Here is a 22,332-nt window from a genome sequence, read left to right on the forward strand (position 1 = left end):
CTTGGCCCATGAAACAACATGAAGTAGAGGAGACCGGGACATCATTAGCAAATCCAGAGTATGCGTCATGTGGCCAAGTGATGCAATATGCCTGGGTCTCTCTATGTGAAATGGAAGTACAAGTTGCCTAGTTTATTTTTTATATGTGAAGCCAAACTTTGCTGACTGTCAACTCTCCAATATGATGAAATAAAAAAAAAAGCATCTTTCACATCACAATATCACATTTTATTGCTCTTTTAAGGCATATACTGAAAGGATTATGTAAAATGCTTTCACGTATGTTATCCCTAAAACTCAAAAAAAAAAAAAAAAAAAAAAAAAATGATTAAAGATAAACAAAACATGCACTATCAAGATATTTTCATGTAGCACCTTTCTGATACAAGCAAATGCTTGTATTATATACAGCAAAGTTTTCATTGTACATCTACAGGATTCATAAATTTATGGGCACTTAGGGAGTAAAACAGGTTGGATGAAAAACAAGGGGATTTCAGAAGGTTTCCCTTGTTTTTTCTTATATATATTTACTAGCAGCCAATGAAATCAACATTTGTTAATGAAGAGCAACTTTCAGTGCAATTTATACACTTTTTCATTTGATTTTGTTGACAAAACCACATTGGTTGGGTTGGCCATTTTCAGGGCTTCACAAGAACTACAATTCTATCAGTCAACACATGCCTTCAAAATATGCTTGAATAAACACCTTGCAAACAGGTTAAAGAATCACACTATTACAGTTTGCTCCTATTTGTGGCGACGACGCAAAATGAATGTACAAACCTACATCCATTTTTGGAATTGTCATTTAAAACTAAATTATTTACACACTTTATAACATGCATAAATGAAGGCACACCTTCAAAAGAATTTGGAGTCTTCAGACAAATCTATTGTCATGAAAACCATCATATATCATGGAAGACAAAAAATGTAGCAAAAATACTTCATCCTATGACGTTTGAGAAACAGTGAGTTATGGCCATGACAAACAACCAAATAAGCATGCTGACAGATCCATGGATGAGTTATTTCCCTGTTAAGTAATTGTTCACATGTACATTAGCCTTATGGCTTATTGTGTAAACTGCTTCTGTTTGGTGATTTGCACTAGTGCAGAATTAACTTTCCTTTGTAAAGTTCCTTTGGATGCGCAGGTCTCCAGCTAATTTATGTGGATGTTTTGCTAAGCCCCGTCGACGTTAAGAATTCTTTATGGTTTGCGTTTTAATTCTGTAGTCCCTTTGCTTAGCTGTACTCTGTAGAGTCCATACGACTACTGCACCGCCAATTGCAATCCTAACTTACGAACTTGGGCAGGCCAACTGGGACAGCAACACAGTTGCCTCCTGTTACAGTGCCAAGCCATCAAGAGTGTTCATGTGTAAACAAATGAGGCTTGGTCAACACGTTTACAAAATGTTTTACTTTGCTTTTCCTTTGCCCTTGGCAGTGCTGGACTTTCCTAGCGGCCGTTTCTTTTTTGCAGGGGGTTCTGGCTCTGCTTCTGGAACCGGATCTTGGTTTTCCTCGTCACTAGCTTCATCCTGCTGGGGTTGTGTTGTAACCTGTGATAAAAGACAAGCAATTAGCCTTTCAGACAAACTCAATGCTTGCAGTATTCCTGTACTATCAAGGCACTAACGAACAGTACCAATGTACGTGTCCATACAAATGAAACAAAAAACAGATATCAGCCAGCCTACTCGCCTTGTGCAGAGGACAGTAGCCATCAGTCTACTCAACCCCAGCTGAAAAGCCTGCACATCTCGCATACGGTGACTCAAACGACTCTACTATCTCCTGGTGCGAAGTCTTGAACAGTAAATGACAGCTGACATGTGCAGACACCTCTATAATGCTCTATATACGACAATCATGCGATTCGATGGCCATGCCAAAGCAATAGCAAGATTATGTGGATTTCAAGGTTTACTGTAGACTTTGATTAGCACAGCTAGTATCCACAGTGAATAATGGTGTTGTGACAGCCCAAAGGCGTGATTTGACGGCGGAAAGTAAGACTTCTAAGGAGCTCCTGGACGCTTTCCACTTCGTCTTCCCGACATTGTTGTGGTAAAAGGAGAGGGCTATGTTTACATGCCATGTTCCAAGAGATTAAATAAATGAGAAAACGCTATACGGAAAGAGGAAATCTGCAAACAAGAGAGGGGAAATATTTGCTAGGATATTAAAGAGCAATGGGAAAGGAACTTGAATGGCTGTCAGAAGTCCATCTCCCCGCATTAAGAAGAGATTTAGAGCCATCGCTCCCACGGCGGAGAAAGAAAATGTTTCAATCACTTCTGCTCCAGTACTACAACCTGTTATTGTAAGTTACAGGAAGTTTTATCTGACACACAAGGGCTAGGCTTCTCTGCTCACTTCCTCACACTCGTGTTCTTCGGACAACGTCTTACTTTTGCCAGTTCTTGCTTGATGATGAATATTAATGAAGACACACCCTCACTTCAACCAATGAAAATTTGTAATCTTCTACAAAGGCTTCTTTCTTGTACAGAGCGTTCATTGACTAACACTGATTACATCACTGTCCACTTGCATACGAATGTGATAGGTATTTTGACAGTGAATACCGGTAGGTTAGGACAGTCTGGTTTAGAGAGACTACAGCCAGCCATAAATAGAAATGCACGTGAAGCATATGATGTACTTTCCCTATCCACAGAAGAGAATTTTGTACATCAAAATTAGTTAAAATTGCTTCTGCTAGCTGATCCCCATCTGCAAAACGATTAGTTATGGCCATTTTGGTCAAAGATTAGATACTTTGAAAATTCTGATCCCTCTTAAAATTAGCTGATAACTGAAATTTCTCATCCTTGTCTACCTCCTAACATCACTAGGTGCCACCGACTCAACCTGACTTAAATGATTTCATCTAACAAATACAGGCTTGATTTTCTTTAGCTCAGGTTTATGGTGAAGAATATACAGCACTACATGTACAAACATCAGAGTTACCTCCTCTTCCTCACTCTCTTCCTCATCACTAGAGGGCTCTAATGCCTGGTCCAGAGCAGCAACATTCAACCTGAAGTCTCGGGCTGTACTACGCTTGATGTGTTCCATCAGGTTCATCTAGATCAGACAAAGCAAAACATACAGCATATGTGTAGTGAAGTTACCCTAAGAATTCATCCCCAAAACAGCAATTTTTGAGGCAAAGAAAAGGCATAAAATATTATTTTTGGTGCTAAAACTTATAAAGATATAAATAACCCTTTCTGAGATCAATAAAACTCAGAATCAGGCAAAATGAATAAAAAAAAATTTAAAAAAAATCTGGGGAAATCTTAGTAGTCAAATTTAGTAGGGAAATTTTAGTAGGTCTTTCTTCAACCTTATTTACTTCCCAGTTTTATTGGTATCAAATGTCAGCTTTGATGTGAAAGCCTAAAAAAAGTATCACATTACTATTTCTGCTCTCTCTGACACCCGGACTTCTTTGCTTTGAAAATGATTGAATGACAAACTTTTTTTTTTGGACGCCAGGGTGCACACTGAATAGTCAGTTGTTTCCTATTTCTCATCACAACAGCATGAAGCTAGCATGAAGTAAAACTGTATAAGAGTATCTCAACTAACAGATCAGCCTATTATACACAAAGATTTCTGTAACACAGTTTAAATGTCTTATACATGTTTAATCACCAGGATGTTATGTCACAAGACAAGTGATTAAATTGTTACTCAATACAACCACAAGGATACTACATGTGATCCATTTCATCTCAGCTGTTCTGAAGTCTCCCAGCATCTTATTTCATAGTGTGTCTGCTTCATAAAAAAAGGCTTCACACCACTCAATCCACATTTATCCGTGCACAATGTTGTTTATGAACACAACGCACTGCTTGGGCCCCTCAAGAAGTTTTAATAGCCATTCTCTGATTACTTTCCATAAAGCAGTCTGAATTTCGTTATTCGCAGTAACTGCAGAATTCAAGAGCAATATGCAGCTAGATGCATGTCACATTATTATCTGAGCTCCAAATACATGTTCACAAAACGTAGAGCAAAGTGAAGCTATATGTCAGAAATGTTAGAACTAAAATTAGCTGATGTAATTCTGTCCGCTGAAAGTTCAGTCATCTCATATTCCCAAAAAACTGAATTGGTTATTTTAAACAACACTAATAACTGTTTTGCCTTATACCTACCTTGGATTTCTTGGTGAGCAGTATAAGGTAGTGCTCATATCGCTCAATGGCAAATATCAAGTTTGGCACATATCTGGCCTCCTTTTGAGCCTTAGACTGCAAAGAAAATTAATCTATTAATTTAATTTGAGGATACATGTACCATTAATTTAATCTGAGGTTAACATGTAACTAGTATACTTTATAAGTTACATGATTACTTAGAGAAATGTAAGGTGTCAGTAACCCTGACAATGGGCGAGGCATCAGTCATGTATAAAGAAATTTATCCCGCTAAAGACACATTAAATTCAGCTCAGAAGGCTAATGTACAGGTGAAATGCACCAGCCACCGCACTCTTTTCACACCCAAAAGAAGGGAGATAACCTAGTCAACAAACACATATGGCACTGGTTGCAATATACAAGAATATACATGTCCCCCACATGACGGTTGCTGTCCAGTGGAAATGGGAGAAATATGTGTGATGTGAGGCAATGATAAAACAACTCTGACATCTTGATCCATTGTACTGATATAACTTGTGAAACCATTACCAGCAATTCCACTGATGAGTTTGATATGATGAAACAAACGCCTCATTTTGGGTCATTACTTCATTATCTCACTCACCAGCTAGATTTGACTCATTATTTCATTTTACATTTTATCTCAATGGTAATAATAACACCAAAAATCTAGATTGACTTCGGTATGTGAGTGAATCCTACTGAGTATGATAAGCCAAGGAAAATGTCATTAAATACTTGGTGGCGTGGTAAATGTTCATAATGGATTCTGTTTTTTTTCTTATTTCAGAACATCTCTAAATGAAATATTTACAAGGCGTCCAGAGAATCCCATCAGCCCGTCTGCATTCAACTAAACAATGAATATCAGAATAAAGACAAAAGTGGTTAAGGGTTGTGTTGGTGAAGACGTCATTGTAGGGAATTTTGCGCACAAGATTGAGGCAGTGGTCTTCGATATATTGATATATACGTACATCAACCATGTGTCATAGGCTCCTAGTACTAATACAGACGTGGAAAGCTTTCTACATATTCTGTGTATACCAGATAAATTGGTATACACCAAGGTAAATTCTTACACTCTACAAATCTGGTTAAGTAGCTAGAGAGACAATCTGGATAAGTGATTGCATAAGAAACTGTAGCCCTACAAGAAAGGCTTGTAGAAATTTGTGTTTACAGGAAAACATAATGAAGTCAATCTAAATGTCAATCACAAAACAGGAAAATGGTGACAAATCTGGTAAAATTGCCAGAGGAACCCAATACTCTTCTTGTTCTTCGACATGTAGGTAGGCATGTGCATAAAAATTGTAGCCCTGCATGAAACTTTTCTTGATTACAAAAATGCTAATTCTGGCTAAGTCCATAAATCTCAAATAATAAAAGTCACAGAAACCCTGTATAGAAGAAATTGTTGCCCTGCATGGAAGTTTAATTTCTAGAGATCCTGTTCACTACAGAAAACAAACTGAAGTTTATATAACTGGTAAATTTTTGAACTGAAAGTCTATCATTCTATCATTAAGAAGAGATTTAAATCATTAAAAAACATTCACAATGCCTATACAACTAAACCAATAAAACAGTTCAACCTTCCATCAGAAGTCCCTCTGTAGATGTATACAGGGGAAAAGAAATATAAAAAAAAAACAAACAAAACATAACTTTCTTTTACTGTATGTTGGAGATCCACGTATGACTGCCATTATACAGGAGCTGAAAAAAGAAACTTAACCTACCATTTGAGAATGTGCACTTACACACTATACTTTAAACTAGGGAGCAATAAAAAAAATCCTACTCTTCAGCCCATGTATAATAGTCCAATATACAAGAGCTGAAAAAAAAGCTTAATCTTCAACCAATGAACAAGAGACCACTATACATTGTACAGGAGCTAAAAGAAAAAGCTTAACCTTCAATCTATGCACAAGGGCCCATTATACAATAGTAAAAAGCTTAACATTCAATCTATACATGTGGGCCCATTATACAATAGTAAAAAGCTTAACATTCAATCTATACATGTGGGCCCATTATACGAGAGTAAAAAGCTTAACAGGACACCAACACTGCACTTTTCTCCTCTTTCAGAATACCTTACCTTACTTCGTACATGCGAGCCAAAAATGACAATACATCTCTTTTAAAATTAAGACATTAAACTTGTAAACCTGTTGCACCATGCTATTTGGGTGCTGAGTACATCAGGTAAATGAAATAGGACAAGTTCAGTTGATAGGGACACCTTGTCTGGACAAAATCAGGGTGCAGAAAATATACACTACATTCACCACAACATTTGGGAAAAATAAAAAAGCACCGTAGATAATTTTTGGCCGGCTCCTCGGGACAACACCCACCTTGCTGGAGAGAGATGCTGCTGTTGACTTCCTCTTGTCCTTCCTCCCCTTGTCTGCTTTCTCTTGCTGATGTTCAATGGTTTTAGTCTGAGGACAGAAAACATATTAAATCATATTTCATCTACTTTTATGTCGTGTATATGCTCTTCACAGGCTCTGAGAGTATCATTCTCTGGTGATAAAATGTGGGTATAGCCAGATTTGAAATTTCAGTTTTCAGCCAAATGATTTGACTGCTTTCTTGTGCTTTGACATGTTTTATTCCATTATCTATACACTCTATATGTTATGCTGCTTTTTGGAAATGTCCTGCTAAATTGTCACGCATGAGACCAAAACAAATTGTACAGTGATTGCTGTTTGTGTATAAAGTCATCTTTAAGACAGTTGACATCAGTTACAGAGTATCTCACCCACTCACCTGTGCATGTGTTATATAAGCTCTCACCTATATGTGTGTTATATAAGCACTCACCTGTATGTGAGTTATATAAGCACTCATCTGTATGTGTGTTATACAAGGTCTCACCCATATGTGTTATATAAGCACTCACCTGTAGGTGTATTACATAAGCACCCTGTAGGTTTGCAATATAAACCCACCTGAATGTGTGCTATTCAAGCCTTCACCTGCATGTGTGTTATAAAAGCACGCACCTGCATGTGTATTATATAAACATACACCTGTACGTGTTATATAAGCATACACCTGTAGGTGTGTTATATTAGCTCTCATCTGTATGTGTGTTATATAAGCAACTCACATGTATGTTATACAAGCACTTAATTGTATGTGTGTTATACAAGCACTCACCTATATGTATGTCATATAAGCTCTCACCTGCATGTGTTATATAAGCACTCACCTTTGTGTGTTATATAAGCACTCTCTTGTGTGTGTGTTATATAGGCACTCACCTGTATGTGTGTTATATAAGCATACACCTGCTGTGTCAGATGGGTCCCTGATAACTTCACCAATTTCTCAAACTTTCCCGTCATGTGACCAGCTTTCCTGGTGTACAGCATGGCATACTGCATAAAAACAACACGCAGACAAAGATATATCAGAAATATCTCTAAGGAGCAGATTTTTCTTTTCTTTAAATCTTGAACATTAAAAAAAACAACAAATTAGGACAGGATATGCTCCTGCCACAAATGAAAGACACCAGAATCGCCCCTGTTTTACTGCCAGAGTAGTGACACTTGGTGTATCCTCCTATGCTGAACAACAAACAAGGCAGAACAGAGACTGTCAAGCAGATTGGACCTGACTTGGACTCTCTTCTTGTGCACTTGTGGTCTGCTTTAACAGTGCATTCAGATTCACCATGTTTTTTATATGGCTTTTTAGCAAATAATGAATATCATATCACATGCCATAAAGACTTCTCATTAAAGTCTTCAAAGCATCTCATTAAACTTTATTTCCTATAAAACACAATTTCTCAAAATGTCTGAAGACTCAATAACCAGTAAACCAGTGAGAATGTAAGGTGAGTCAGTATGAAGCTGACTTACAAACTTGGTGAAGGCTGACATGGCATTGTACAGCCTGGTGACCTGCTTGAGGGTGTTATCCACACAGAGCCCCATGGGGATGGCTGACTGGATGAGCTCATGGAACACTGTCAACAGGCTCCCGAGCCTGGTACAAACAGACTTCTCGTGGTGTTCTGTCTGGGTTGGGCCTGGCAACTCATCTCCTGAAATACAAAAGTATGTATGTCTAACATTGTACTTGCTGGTGTGGCTATAAAACTTGTTGTCATCTCTAAGGCAGACTATGTTTTCGATGACTGTATGGAGTTGTCTCCTGGTGTGGCTATAAAACTTGTTATCTCTTTTTGTTTTTGACGACTGTATGGAATTGTCTGCTGGTGTTGCTGACTTGTGGTCATCTCTAAGGCAGGCTATGTTTTTAATGACTGTATGGAATTGTCTGCAGTTGTGGCTGACTTGTGGTCATCTCTAAGGCAGACTATGTTTTTGACGACTGTATAGAATTGTCTGCTGGTGTGGCTGACTTTTGGTCATCTCTAAGGCAGACTATGTTTTTGATAACTGTATGGAATTCTCTACGGTTGTGGCTGACTTGTGATCATCTCTTAGGCAGACTATGTTTCTGACGACTGTACGGAATTGTCAGCTAGTGTGGCTGACTTGTGGTCATCTCCAGGACAGACAATGTTTTTGATGACTGCTGGTGTGGCTGACTTGTCATCTTTAACGTGGACTACGTTACTGATGAATGAGAAAGAGTTATCTGAAGTCAGCCGTGATGTAAATTGTTACTGATGACTTCAGATTTACCTGATGGAGAGAACCTGTAGTCATCCCTTAGGTGAACTTTTACTGATAACTACAGAATTGCCTACTGGAGAGGACCTGTAGTCTGCCCCGATATACACTGATACTGATGTCTACAGACATACCTGATGGGGAGGACCTGTAGTCAGTCAGTCCTGGTGTGAAGTGTCACTGATGACTACAATATTATCTCCTGGGGAGGACCTGTAGTTTGCCCTGATATAAACTGTTAGTGATGTCTACTGACATACCTGATTGGGAAGACCTGTAGTCAGCCCTGGTGTGAAATGTTACTGATGACTACAGAAGTACCTGCTGGAGAAGACCTCTACTCAGGCCTGACGGTAACTGTAACTAATGACTACATGCTTACCTGAGGGGGAGGACCTGTAGTCAGTCCTGACGGTAACTGTAACTGATGACTATATGCTTACCTGATGGGGAAGACCTGTAGTCCGTCCTGATGGGAACTGAAACTGATGACTACACGCTTACCTGATAGGGAGGACCTGTAGCCAGCCCTGATGTGAAGTGTTACTGATGACTACAGAATTACCTACTGGAGAGGACCTCCACTCAGCCTTGATGTGAACTGTAACTGATGACTACATGCTTACCTGATGGGGAGGACCTGTGCTCAGTCCTGATGGGGAGTGTTACTGATGACTACAGAATTACTTGCTGGATACAGCCTGTGGTACTAAACTAGGACTGATGACGACAGCATTACCTGCTGGAGTGGACCTGTAGTCCGCCCTGAAGTAAACTGTAACTGATGATTACAGACTTACCTGCTGTAGTAGACCTGTAGTCTGCCCTGACGTAAACTGTAACTGATGATTATAGACTTACCTGCTGGAGAGGACCTGTAGTCCGCTCTGATGCGTCCTATCACCCACTCTGTGTGGTCCAGCTCCTCCTCCACCTGCTGTAGCAGTAAGAGGACAAGGGTGGGTGCAGCAGATCGTGGAGTGACCAGGGAGAAGTGTGTCCGATCCTCTACATCCACCTCCTGTTAAACCACAAAACCATGCATTCCTTCCATTGGCTTTTCATCCCTTCCTCTAGATTATCTCAGTCCAATGATGACAGCCAGCTAGTATTTATTTATCTACTTATTTGATTGCTGGTTAACACCATACTCATTTTTTCACTCATACAATGGCCGCCATGGGTGGAGGAATCCAAGGCAATTCATCACTCATTGGCAAGTTACGGATGAACTTTCCTACATGTGACATACATGTATACACACACAACAGTGAGAGCAAGGGAGTATATACATTCCCTGTCCAAGGCCGGGTTTGAACCTGCACTTGTGTGTTCTAGCGATTGAAAGGCAAGCCCCTTAAACGTGGCTCGCAAGCTAGCCATTCATTAATTAAGTACAGGACTTCAAGCAGGCCCAGCAATGTTATGTACAAGCATGCAGTTCAAAGTTGTGCCAGACATGCCATCAGATATGGACTAGTGACTGATTCTACAGACCAGAATTTCTTTAATACCATGGTAAACCTACCGGGTCAATATCTCCTAAATGTGTGTGAATATCTTGAGCCAGATCCCTCATCAGGGGCAGACAGCTCTTGACCTGTTTACTCAAGGCTAGAAGGTGAGTAAACAGCAGCTTACACGCAGACAAGTTATCTAAAACAGAACCAAAAAAGTAAATTAGATAGGGTTGATAATTCCTCCAATAAAACAGCCCTTAAAGCTAAAGCATATGAATATCCCTGAAAAAATATGTACTTGCATATTCATCAATGAGGAAAAATATTCAAATGTGTTCAGGTGCCAAGTGTCAGGACTCACCTATCTCCTGATCCACGCACAGCCTGTGAACCCAGTCATACACCTGCTTGTACTGGTCTCCACCAGGGGGCAGCATCTTATACAGACAGCCAATGACAGACAAGAGGGAGGACACATCTTTGAGGAGACTATCACCTGTACTTGAGGTGAGAAAGGTCATCACAACTCCCTGAAAAAACAAAATGCACAAGTCTTTTGTCACAAATCTATTGTCCTGAAAAGCAGCAATTTCATTTGTTTTCAATTCATCCACATTTCCACTGAAACAATTTGTTCACTGATGTTTAATGTTTGAATTACAACTGCTGATTTTCTGATGTTTTAAGATATGCCCTAATTCCTAAATCTATTTGCATAATAAAGAGCAACTTTCAATGCAATTTATGCACATTTTAAATTTGATTGAATTCGGATACAAAATTACACTGGTTAGATTGGCCAAATTCAGAGATTCACAAAAAATATAATTTTAATAGTCTACAATGTGTTCAGAATATGATTGAATAACCACCTTGTAAACATCAGAAAAGAATTACAGTAACTACTGATTCACTGAATGTTTGAGCTGTAACTACTGATTCACCAAGGTGTTGAATTGCATTAATCAATGTTTTGAACTGTAACTTTTCATTCAAGCAGCTGTGTGTGCTGAATCACCAGTGTTTGAGCTGTACTAACGCACATTTTTTCTCTGCTATAACTATCACTTCATGGCCATGCTGTGACGTACAGATTTAGAGATGTTTTATGGTAAATGTTTTTGATCCACTGAAGCTTTGTACTATACAATATTGAATCCCTGATGATATATTATGTTACATATGACTTGCTAATGTCCTGGGAGTTTAACCGTTGCCTCATTTATTTGCTTTTCATAAAATTTACTGGCTTACTCATAAACAAAAAGCTTCATGATCTTTTTTTGTGGGCAATAGTGTGTTACTTCTCTTTTCTATTTCAATTTAAGACTTTTCTTTTGCATTTGTGTATCAACCACCTAACCTAGGTAACTTCTAATGGTCCTCCATATCAATATGTTAAACTCACAGAACAGAAATGAGTTGACAGCGCTCAATGTCTCTCCCCTTGTTACCTTGACAACAATCTCACCTGCAAACATTTAATCAGACTGGACACCTGATCTTCTAACTCTTTGTTTAGTGTATCTGATGTGGAGGAGTCTACAAACACAAAAGACATAGTTCATAAATCGTGTGACAGATGCTTTACATGTCACACTCCAGTGTGACATGTAACATTTCTAATCATTGATGTACAGTCAGTCAGGATTATGGGCTAAGGAAACTATTGTGTGTGCAGAGCATGGAGAAAACCAACACATCTTGCGACGCAGGAACTTGGCAAACACAGGGCCCAAGCAGAATTGACAATGGATGAATCTGAACTCACGACTTCCATGGCCATGGGCTACAGCTGTAATTCAAACACACAGCACCATCTGAAATGTTACAATCTCATATCACACTCAGATATGCTTCCAGATCTGTAAGCTTCAGAACAGTTTCTACAAATAGACCCCTGAACTGCACAGATGTGTCTACTTGATAAATTCCTGTATCACTTGTCTCATTTATAATCATGAACATTTAAAACAAAAGTTTTAAAAATTTTACCTTTTTGCTGAATTCTAGGTACCAAAATACAATGTAAACTACATGTACGGTACATATAAAAAATAGTATTTATTTAGGTTTTGCTCAACTTCATGAAACCATTTCCATGTAATAAGTGGTATGAAATGAGCCTTGTATTTGTCCATGAAAACCTACCAATGATCTGAAGAGCCTGGCTGAGTTTACTGCTGTACTGAGTACTGATGATCTGTAACACAAGCCCTATGCCCTCTAGACTGGCCGCAACCATTCCTGTACCACGTTCCTTCTTCTTGGCTTTGTGGTGCTCTAGATAATATTTGAGCAAATCTCTGAAATGGATGAAAGTCTGTTAAATAACCAGAAGATATGTATTATGCAGTGTTAAAAAATTATGATATTTTCATTTTTAAGGGTAAAGAAAAATGGAATGCTTGGTGTAACTGACCAACCTCTGGTGAACTTAAATGGATGTGTGACTCACATGTTTGCTTGTCGTATTGTTGGAACAATAGTTGTGATCTCACAAGTTATGAGCCTCACGATTGACAATTGCACACTTTATCATCAAGTTATTCCCACGCCATGGACAACAACATCACTCTCACACTAATTAATTTGATCAATCCCCTCTGGTTGAAAATACCAGTCTGCTTAGACTGCATTTTTACCAGCAATTTTGCTGAAGAATCATAAATGTAAACATCCACACAATAAGCATTATATACTTGATCTTAATCATAATTCTAAATTACTTGCAGAGAAAACCTTTCTGAAACAGAAACAACTTACACTTGCTTATGCATTCATGTTGTATTTATTTAATTTATTCATTTGATTAGTGTTTTAAACCATACTCAAGCATATTTCACTTATCTGACATAATGCAGCCAGCATTATGGTGGGAGGAAACCTGGCATAAGCCTATATGATACCCATTATTATCCGCAGGTTTGCTGGCAGTTAGAGTATATACAGCATATAATGGGGGTTATTACCTGCCAATATGACAAACAGAGGTAAACTGTTTGTTCTTATCTGTGTCCTCCAATCCCTTGGTAGAGCCTGTGTGTTGTATCTGCTGCAACATGTGGAGAATGGAGGTCATCACATACTGACAGAAATCTGTATGCTCTTGGAGAACCCGAACCCCAGCCTGGTGATCTGGTATCTGGTCACTGGAGGTCAGAGGTCAGCACAAACAGGTGTGAATGTCAGAATTATAAACAGGTCCGGGATTTGCTACTATTCAGCCTGGCCTAAGACCAAGGCGAGAGAAAGTCTTTTCCTTCATGCATAAAAAGTTTTTTTAAAGCAATGTCATAACAGCAAAATATACAAAAACTGAAGTCAGAAAAACTGAGAAAAGCATTAAGATCAACCTACATGTACATGTGCCAAGGGTTGAAGCATAGCATATACATATAAACATTTATTTATTTATTTGAAACCGGAAACCAGGCAGAGCGCAGAAGAAACCCATTACAATCCGTAGATTGCTGGCAGGCCGTCCCACGTACTGCCGGAGCGGAAGCAAGCATGAACTGTATCAAGGATTGAAGCATAGCACATACATATAAATAGGTATTATTGGTAAATGTGTAACTCAAGATTACAAAAATTAATGAATTTAAATGACATTTTACCTGTACAAAGACTTCAGCAGAGTCTGTAAGCAGTTTAGAGTAATGAGGTTCTGTGGGGGTTTATTTGCTCCGCCCCCACCCCCTTTCTTACTCCCTGCTGCCGAGGCCTTCTCCTTTAAGATGATATTCAGCTTATCGTAGTTTTCAAACAAACTCAGAACCGTCTCACAGCTCTCACGGCTGAAACAGTATTGGAATAGTTATTTTTGTACTGACAACTTGTTGACTTGGCATAATGAGCCAAGTGTTAAGAAAAACAAAAAACTGTTATTATTAACAACAATAAAAAAACAAATAATTCTAACAAAATGTATTCATCAAATTATGACTGTTAGGAAATGCAACCCTCCTCACCAAAAAAAAAAAAAATGAACAAAAACATTTTAATATTTTAACCATTAATATCTATACTTGAGGCCATTTCTAGTTTTGTTCCTATTTTGTCACCAGTACAAAGTAGTATGAATTTGGTTATATATTTGTTGTGGGTTTGTTGGTGAGAATTGCCAGAGGCCCATTATAGAGGCATGAAAAAATGTGAAGAAATTGCCAGAAGTAATTTTACCCGGAAGTATGACGTGTCGGTGTGCTTAACAAAATAGACTGTGTATTATGGTAAAATATTAGCTTCCCTTCGTGATGTTTTCTTCATTGTTTTGTTCCGATTTATATGTTACGATTATGCATTGAATAAAAGAATGTTTGAAGTCGTGCTTTCATTTATTATTCGTTTAGTTTTGTGTCACGAAAGTTTATCGAATGCGCTTGTACTATTTTGAGGATCGTGACGGTAAATGTCACATACCAGTCGGTACCTTGATTGCCTGTGTATGATAGCGTATGTATCAAAAAGATTTACACCATGTAAGGTAGCCTACGTTCATGTATTTAACAGCTCCTAATAATATTTAGTCCTACCTTATGGCATCGAGCGCTTTGTTAGTCACCAAAATGGTGAAAATAAAGAATGTGGAAGTTATCAGACAGGTATGCCATTTGACCTTGACCCTAGTGTTACAGATATGGGGCATGCAGGTGTAGATGGGCTACAAAATTACATGATATGCTTCCAAAATTAAAACAGAGCATACTGAATATGCATGACAATTTATGTCTGCACTTAAATTCCTGAAAGCTATAGTGTACATGAGAGATTTAAAGCAAACAGTCCTGTCAAAATGGAGAGTAGTTTACGTGTGTGATGCTCTCCACGACGTGTTAGCTTTCAGAAACTGAAGGTTACAGCAAAGGCTCATGTACCACTATCTGCAATCGAGGAGAATGGCTAATGTGAAATCTGTATTTGTGACATTCTCTATTGTTTGCCGTGAAGAAGACGTAGCAAGAGCTAAAAAAAAATGGTCATTTGGGTTACTGTACAGCAAGTTCTGCTACTGTACTACATTAATTCATCCTAATATCGCTCCCAATGTAGTTATAATTCTACACTGATCGTGAGTTATTTTTGCTATGTTTATAGTGTCATAGAGAGTCCAGCTTCCAGCGTGTAATGTATTGATGATTTCTGAGGAGAGAATCTAATGCTTTATAGTGTCATAGAGAGTCCAGCTTCCAGCGTGTACATGTATCGATGATTTCTGAGGAGAGAAGCTAATGCTTTATAGTGTCATAGAGAGTCCAGCTTCCAGCGTGTACATGTATCGATGATTTCTGAGGAGAGAAGCTAATGCTTTATTGTGTCATAGAGAGTCCAGCTTCCAGCGTGTACATGTATCGATGATTTCTGAGGAGAGAAGCTAATGCTTTATAGTGTCACAGAGAGTCCAGCTTCCAGCGTGTACATGTATCGATGATTTCTGAGGAGAGAAGCTAATGCTTTATAGTGTCATAGAGAGTCCAGCTTCCAGCGTGTACATGTATCGATGATTTCTGAGGACAGAAGCTAATGCAATGAAATACAACGATCATGAGAGCAGCTAGCGTTCAGAAACGCTTTAGATTTATACTATATACTGCCAATATATAAAGCACAAATAATAAATTTTTATCGTCTAATGTAGGCCTACATTTGGATTTAGCATAACAAGCGTATCATGTTTTGAACCCAAAACGGCGGTTGTTCCTGTAGGCCTATACAGAAATGTTTCGACACGTAAAAAAAAAAAATTACAAGCCGCATTAGGCAAGTTACCATAGAATGAAATAACACACTACAATTATTGCTATCAAAACAAAATGAAAAGGTAAATTTGTCAGTGAGTTACTGGAATAAACACCAGTGGGCCTACAGGATGTGATGTAATGAATTAATGTAGGCCTATGAGTGTCATTCAGATTCATTCCTTGTGAGGAAGAGCTGAAATAATTAATTTATTCTAGAATGTTATGGCAAGTTGTAATTCGATTTTCTCAACCCCCTTCACTCAATCCACTTCACACTTTCCACATGTATTGCTTGGGACTTAAAAAAGGGAAGTGTTGAGTATTTTCCAAAAATGTGTACTGCGGTAGGCTTACCCAGTAATCCCTCTCTTGGAAAAGTTACTGCTACTGCTGATCTTCCTAATTGCATGAATGCCAACAAACTTATTATACAAAGTTTTTCATGGTTCACTGAAGTTAAATTAAACTTAATTTTACAGTTAAACAAGTTATTTGTTTAATTGTGGAATGAGCGGTTAATTATGTTTGCTAAATGTGATGAACATTTGGATAGAATCCTAAAAAAATTGAAAAAAAAGGTTGACAGATTGTACATGTATTTTCTGTGTCCTTGTCATATTCGTACTGTTGAAATACAACTATATGGTGTAAGGACCAAAAAATGTATTGTATTACTAAGTTGCCTTGATTTGTTGCCACATACGGCAGTGGTACAAATAATGAAAATTTTCAAGCTCAAACTAACCGAACAAATAGAATGGTACTGACTTAGTTGTAAAAAACATTTCAGGAAAATGTCTACAATCTTACAGCATACCATAATATGATGTGCTGCTGCAATGCATTCTCTTTAAAGTCATGCTATAATGAGGTGGGGACGGGTCCTCGAATTACAGACAGAATAACTGATAGCTAGCCTTTGTGGGTGGAGAAGACCAATGAATTGTACTAGAAAGCAACTGGTCATTAGCTACAAGAAAAATAAACACAGAAGAAGAGCAACAGACCCATTTCACAGCCCTTGATCTTTTAACAAAACAATTACTGAGTCACATATACATACATGTACATGTAGGGCTACAAAATTAGTCATTTATAAATGCTCTTAGTAGTCAAAGATTCTTGTACAAAGTATTGAGAGAGTGAGGAGCACGCAAATATGGACTGACATGTACATATATATAACAGTGTACTGGCTCACCTATATCGTCCCTTCATGAAGTTATACTCCATTAAAGTCTCATAGATACCCATGACCAGAACGGCAAACATGCTGTTCTTCTTCCCAATGCTGTTTGACACACTAAAGTCAGCTGATTTGTCCTGTAAACATAACTACTTGTGTTGACAAAAGCATCACTGCTGAGATCGAAGGCAATGAAATTGAACCACAAGCTGTCACAGCAAACTGATACCATTTCAATCACAACAGTCCTCATGGGCTTTTTTTTTTTTTTATATACATGTATCCCCATAATTAAGCACAACCAGACCTGGAATTGAACCCCCACCCACTTACAATGGACCATGTTATATGTAATATTTATGTTTTATGACACAATCAAAATTGTTCAGAACATAAAAACTATTGCAATCTTCTAAATCCAGAAATATATCTCAATGGGAACCTAACAAATGCCCAGCAGCAGAACCTTGCCGTCATTTTATTGACGTCAAATATTCCTTTCCCAGCTCATCATAATGACGTCACAATCGAAATTGAAAGGCTGTAACATTGCAGACATTGTGCTACAGCCCGTTTTTGATGTACGGTACCAATGGTTCAAGGTCCTGCTTCACATTAGCTCTATCCCATGGGATTAAAAATTATACTGCCTCCCCATTACACACGGTATCTCTAGTCAACCCATGTTATGTAAAGATACAGGGAAACTGAATTTACAGCTGTAAAGGGTTTAGAGGTCATTATATTTAAGTGAAACCGACTGAATGAAACAAATGTAAAACGGTACAAACCAGCTCAAAATCATCCAGTTCACTCTTAATCATCCTGTCAGTGAGTGAAGTCATGATGTTTTCTAACTCCTCCTGGCTCTGACTGGATGCATCATCATCATGGTCACCCGAGGCATCTGGACCAATCGTTGAACATTTTAGTAAGCACAGGGAAACACAGCCAATCAGATGAGCCTGTAACAAAGCATAAGCATAAATTACACTAAAGGAACTGCATTCATTATTTATGGCCATTAATTAATATCGTACTCTGTATCGTCTATTAAACAGTGATGTTACAGACACTTTGCCTCTACGTCATCCATGATTTCCTCGACTGCCCTTTGCTGATCTTGTCAGAGCTGGCCATGTCCACAAGAGTAAATATTTATTATTTTATTTGATTGGAGTTTTACGCCATACTCACAAGTAAAAAATCACATTGGGGGTGGGGGGTGGTTAAATAATATAAGCTAAATTACTGCACAGATTGACGACATTTTTATTTCTGATGCTGCATTCCATGGCACATAATTGTGACGCCATGCACCATACCAGTGCTGACTGCAGTTGATATAGCTTGCATGATTTTTCTTAGGTCAGCTTTACATATACTTGAGAATGGCTTTCTGTTTGATAAATATTGTAGGGACAAAATCGTTAGGGACTAACATGGGGTCCAGACAGGTGCATCTGATCAGACAGCACAGTTTATACCAGGACAAACACAGGGTTCAGGCAGGTACACCTGATCAGACAGCACACTTTATACCAAGACAAACATGGGGTCCAGACAGCTACACCTGATCAGACAGCACACTTTATACCATGACAAACACGGGGTCCAGACAGCTACACCTGATCAGACAGCACAGTTTATACCATGACAAACATGGGGTCCAGACAGCTACACCTGATCAGACAGCACAGTTTATACCAAGACACACGGGGTCCAGATAGGTACATTGGATCAGATTGCAGATTATTTATACCAGGGCAAACACTTGGTCCAGACAGGTGCATCTAATCAGACAGCACAGTTTATACCAGGACAAACACTGGGTTCAGACAGGTACACCTGATTAGACAGCACAGTTTATACCAAGGTATACATACCATTTATACCAGGACTTACATTGGCTTCAGACAGTTACACCTGATCAGTTTATACCAGAACTTACACACAGTTAAGACAGGTGCACCTGATCAGACAGCACAGCTTATACAGGGACTTACAAGAGGTTTAGACAGCTACACCTGATCAGACAGTTACACATGATCTGACAGCACAGTTTATACAGGGACTTACGAGAGGTTCAGACAGGTATACCTGATCAAACAGTTACACATGATCTGACAGCACTGTTTATACAGGGACTCACAAGAGGTTCAGATAGGTACACATGATCAGACAGTTACACATGATCTAACAACACAGTTTATACAGGGACTTACAAGAGGTTCAGACAGCTACACCTGATCAGACAGTTACACATGATCTGACAGCACAGTTTATACAGGGATTTACAAGAGGTTCAGACAGCTACACCTGATCAGACAGTTACACGTGATCTGACAGCACAGTTTATACAGGGACTTACAAGAGGTTCAGACAGGTATACCTGATCAAACAGTTACACATGATCTGACAGCACTGTTTATACAGGGACTCACAAGAGGTTCAGATAGGTACACATGATCAGACAGTTACACATGATCTAACAAAACAGTTTATACAGGGACTTACAAGAGGTTCAGACAGCTACACCTGATCAGACAGTTACACATGATCTGACAGCACAGTTTATACAGGGATTTACAAGAGGTTCAGACAGCTACACCTGATCAGACAGTTACACATGATCTGACAGCACAGTTTATACAGGGACTTACAAGAGGTTCAGACAGCTACACCTGATCAGACAGTTACACATGATCTGACAGCACAGTTTATACAGGGACTTACAAGAGGTTCAGACAGCTACACCTGATCAGACAGTTACACATGATCTGACAGCACAGTTTATACAGGGACTTACAAGAGGTTCAGACAGCTACACCTGATCAAACAGTTACACATGATCTGACAGCACAGTTTATACAGGGACTTACAAGAGGTTCAGACAGCTACACCTGATCACACAGTTACACATGATCTGACAAAACAGTTTATGCAGGGACTTACAAGAGGTTCAGACAGCTACACCTGATCAGACAGTTACACATGATCTGACAGCACAGTTTATACAGGGACTTACAAGAGGTTCAGACAGCTACACCTGATCAGACAGTTACACATGATCTGACAGCACTGTTTATACAGGGACTTACAAGAGGTTCAGACAGGTACACCTGATCAGACAGTTACACATGATCTGACAGCACAGTTTATACAGGGACTTACAAGAGGTTCAGACAGGTACACCTGATCAGACAGTTACACATGATCTGACAGCACAGTTTATACAGGGACTTACAAGAGGTTCAGACAGCTACACCTGATCAGACAGTTAAACACGATCTGACAGCACAGTTTATACAGGGACTTACAAGAGGTTCAGACAGGTACACCTGGTCAGGCTGGGCAGCTACACAGGGTGCAAGTTTAACAGGAGGTAGGATCTCGGAATCCTCATCGTAGTATTTCATCAACTGGGAATAGAGGAAACAGAGCAGATCTTATTAGCCTGGCACTGTTTCTTATGAAAAACAACACCAATTGAAAATGAAAACAGGGCTATCATCAGAATTCATTATGGAGGCCTTACTTGGATTTTGCAAAATATTAGAATAAATAATTATGCTACATTGCCCTACTGATTTCAAGCAAGAAAAAAATATACAATTTATGAGTGAATGTGTTCTTAAAGAGGACATCATAGGAAACGAAAAATGGAAAGTTCATTTCAGTTCCATCACTATTATTTAAACCCTAATTTCCATTACGTAAGAGAAAATCACAAATGTCAAAAATCGTAGATGAAATACATAAATAAATATTCAGCAAAGAGAGTTGTGAGATTGGTCCACTGGGTATTTAATTAAGCTGTGCTCACCTGTCCCAACAACATGTCCAGTATTGTCTCATGCAATTGTGTATTCCTGCATAACACTCCATAAAGGCCCTGTCAAAAGACAAAGACAACACATAAAAGATGCACACAAAGTTCAGCACTTTGGAACTCAGCTCATATCCATGATACTTGTAATGATTGGGCAGTACACCACTTTTCAATATGCATAAATTGAATTTGGCCTATGATCACAGTCCTAAACCAAGGCAACATAGTTGTTTACAGTCTGTAAAAGTCAATTGTAGGGCTGTTTATGATAGAATTTAACTTTAATCCCTTGTGCCCACATGACTTGCAGGCTTGTACATATGAATTTATTCTAGCTGTTAATCTTAAATTTCCAGTGAGGGAAAGTTTGTCAGTACCTTTCCAAAGTTAGTGGTTTATGCCAAGGACTCTGGTTTCTTTAACTCTCAAAACTGACCACCATCATACTGGTCAAAATTCTGGAGTTTGAAGTTAAGAAAAAAAATGAACAGCTAAATACATTTTTTTCTTTTTCTTTTTTAAACAATATTTTATTCAAACAAATGACCTGGACTGAAAAAACAGGTGGAGCCTATGTAAATGTCTCTCCACAACTAATTTGACTGTGAAGTCCTGATCACTGTCAACGATTAGATATTTGTTAATCTCTGACTGCTATTAATCTTTAACTAATACATCATTACTTGTCTTATTGTCAACTGTCTGCCAACTAACCTGATAGAGTAAGGGTCTGACGTCCGCTTGCTGTGTAAAACACCGCCTGAGATTGCCCAGAATCTCCAGGCACAAGGCCTCATTCCCGGCTGAACTGCGGTGTGAGTGAACATCAACCATCACCTGTGCCCAACAACAAATATAAAACCTAATACCCTTTGTGCCGTGCTATATTTGTTGTAAAGCACATTAGAGTTTCTTGCCTATCCTGTAAAATGTCGGGTAATCCGATAAAAATATGTAACTTCTGGAATTTAATATACTTTTGCCTGTAACTTTCGGCATCATTGAGATATAATCCCAAAAAGTCGAAGTAAATTTTCTTTTTTAATACCAGCCTGTCAAAATGTAATGTATTCTATCATGCCAAAACAGCTGAACACTGCATCTCTTTCAAAGCATTTTCTTGAAATCAGTATTTGAATTTTCTTTTTTTGGGGGTGGCATTCGTTAGATTCAATGCTATGAACTCGTTATCTGCCAAAACTCTAACAAAATATTTCCTACTTCATGTTACCAGTAAC

General features: G+C 38.6%; 1 protein-coding gene across 1 annotated transcript in view; it reads right to left on the reverse strand.

Moving 5' to 3' along the window:
- Positions 1-1,219: 1,219 nt before the first annotated feature.
- LOC135468005 (Fanconi anemia group I protein-like) overlaps positions 1,220-22,332 on the reverse strand; it is a 40,653-nt gene continuing 19,540 nt past the window's right edge. Inside the window, exons 16-33 of the mRNA XM_064746000.1 lie at positions 21,809-21,931; positions 21,089-21,157; positions 20,583-20,684; positions 18,054-18,227; positions 17,278-17,399; positions 13,953-14,132; positions 13,305-13,484; positions 12,484-12,638; positions 11,804-11,874; positions 10,694-10,862; positions 10,401-10,528; positions 9,734-9,893; positions 8,093-8,277; positions 7,487-7,603; positions 6,569-6,655; positions 4,191-4,286; positions 2,992-3,108; positions 1,220-1,574 (exon numbers count right to left, since the gene is read on the reverse strand). Coding sequence (XP_064602070.1) covers positions 1,431-1,574; positions 2,992-3,108; positions 4,191-4,286; positions 6,569-6,655; positions 7,487-7,603; positions 8,093-8,277; positions 9,734-9,893; positions 10,401-10,528; positions 10,694-10,862; positions 11,804-11,874; positions 12,484-12,638; positions 13,305-13,484; positions 13,953-14,132; positions 17,278-17,399; positions 18,054-18,227; positions 20,583-20,684; positions 21,089-21,157; positions 21,809-21,931 — 2,379 coding nt within the window. The 3' untranslated portion in view covers positions 1,220-1,430. The remainder of the gene's footprint in view (positions 1,575-2,991; positions 3,109-4,190; positions 4,287-6,568; positions 6,656-7,486; positions 7,604-8,092; positions 8,278-9,733; positions 9,894-10,400; positions 10,529-10,693; positions 10,863-11,803; positions 11,875-12,483; positions 12,639-13,304; positions 13,485-13,952; positions 14,133-17,277; positions 17,400-18,053; positions 18,228-20,582; positions 20,685-21,088; positions 21,158-21,808; positions 21,932-22,332) is intronic.

Source organism: Liolophura sinensis, chromosome 6 (genome assembly GCF_032854445.1).
Source record: "Liolophura sinensis isolate JHLJ2023 chromosome 6, CUHK_Ljap_v2, whole genome shotgun sequence".
NCBI lineage: Eukaryota > Metazoa > Mollusca > Polyplacophora > Chitonida > Chitonidae > Liolophura > Liolophura sinensis.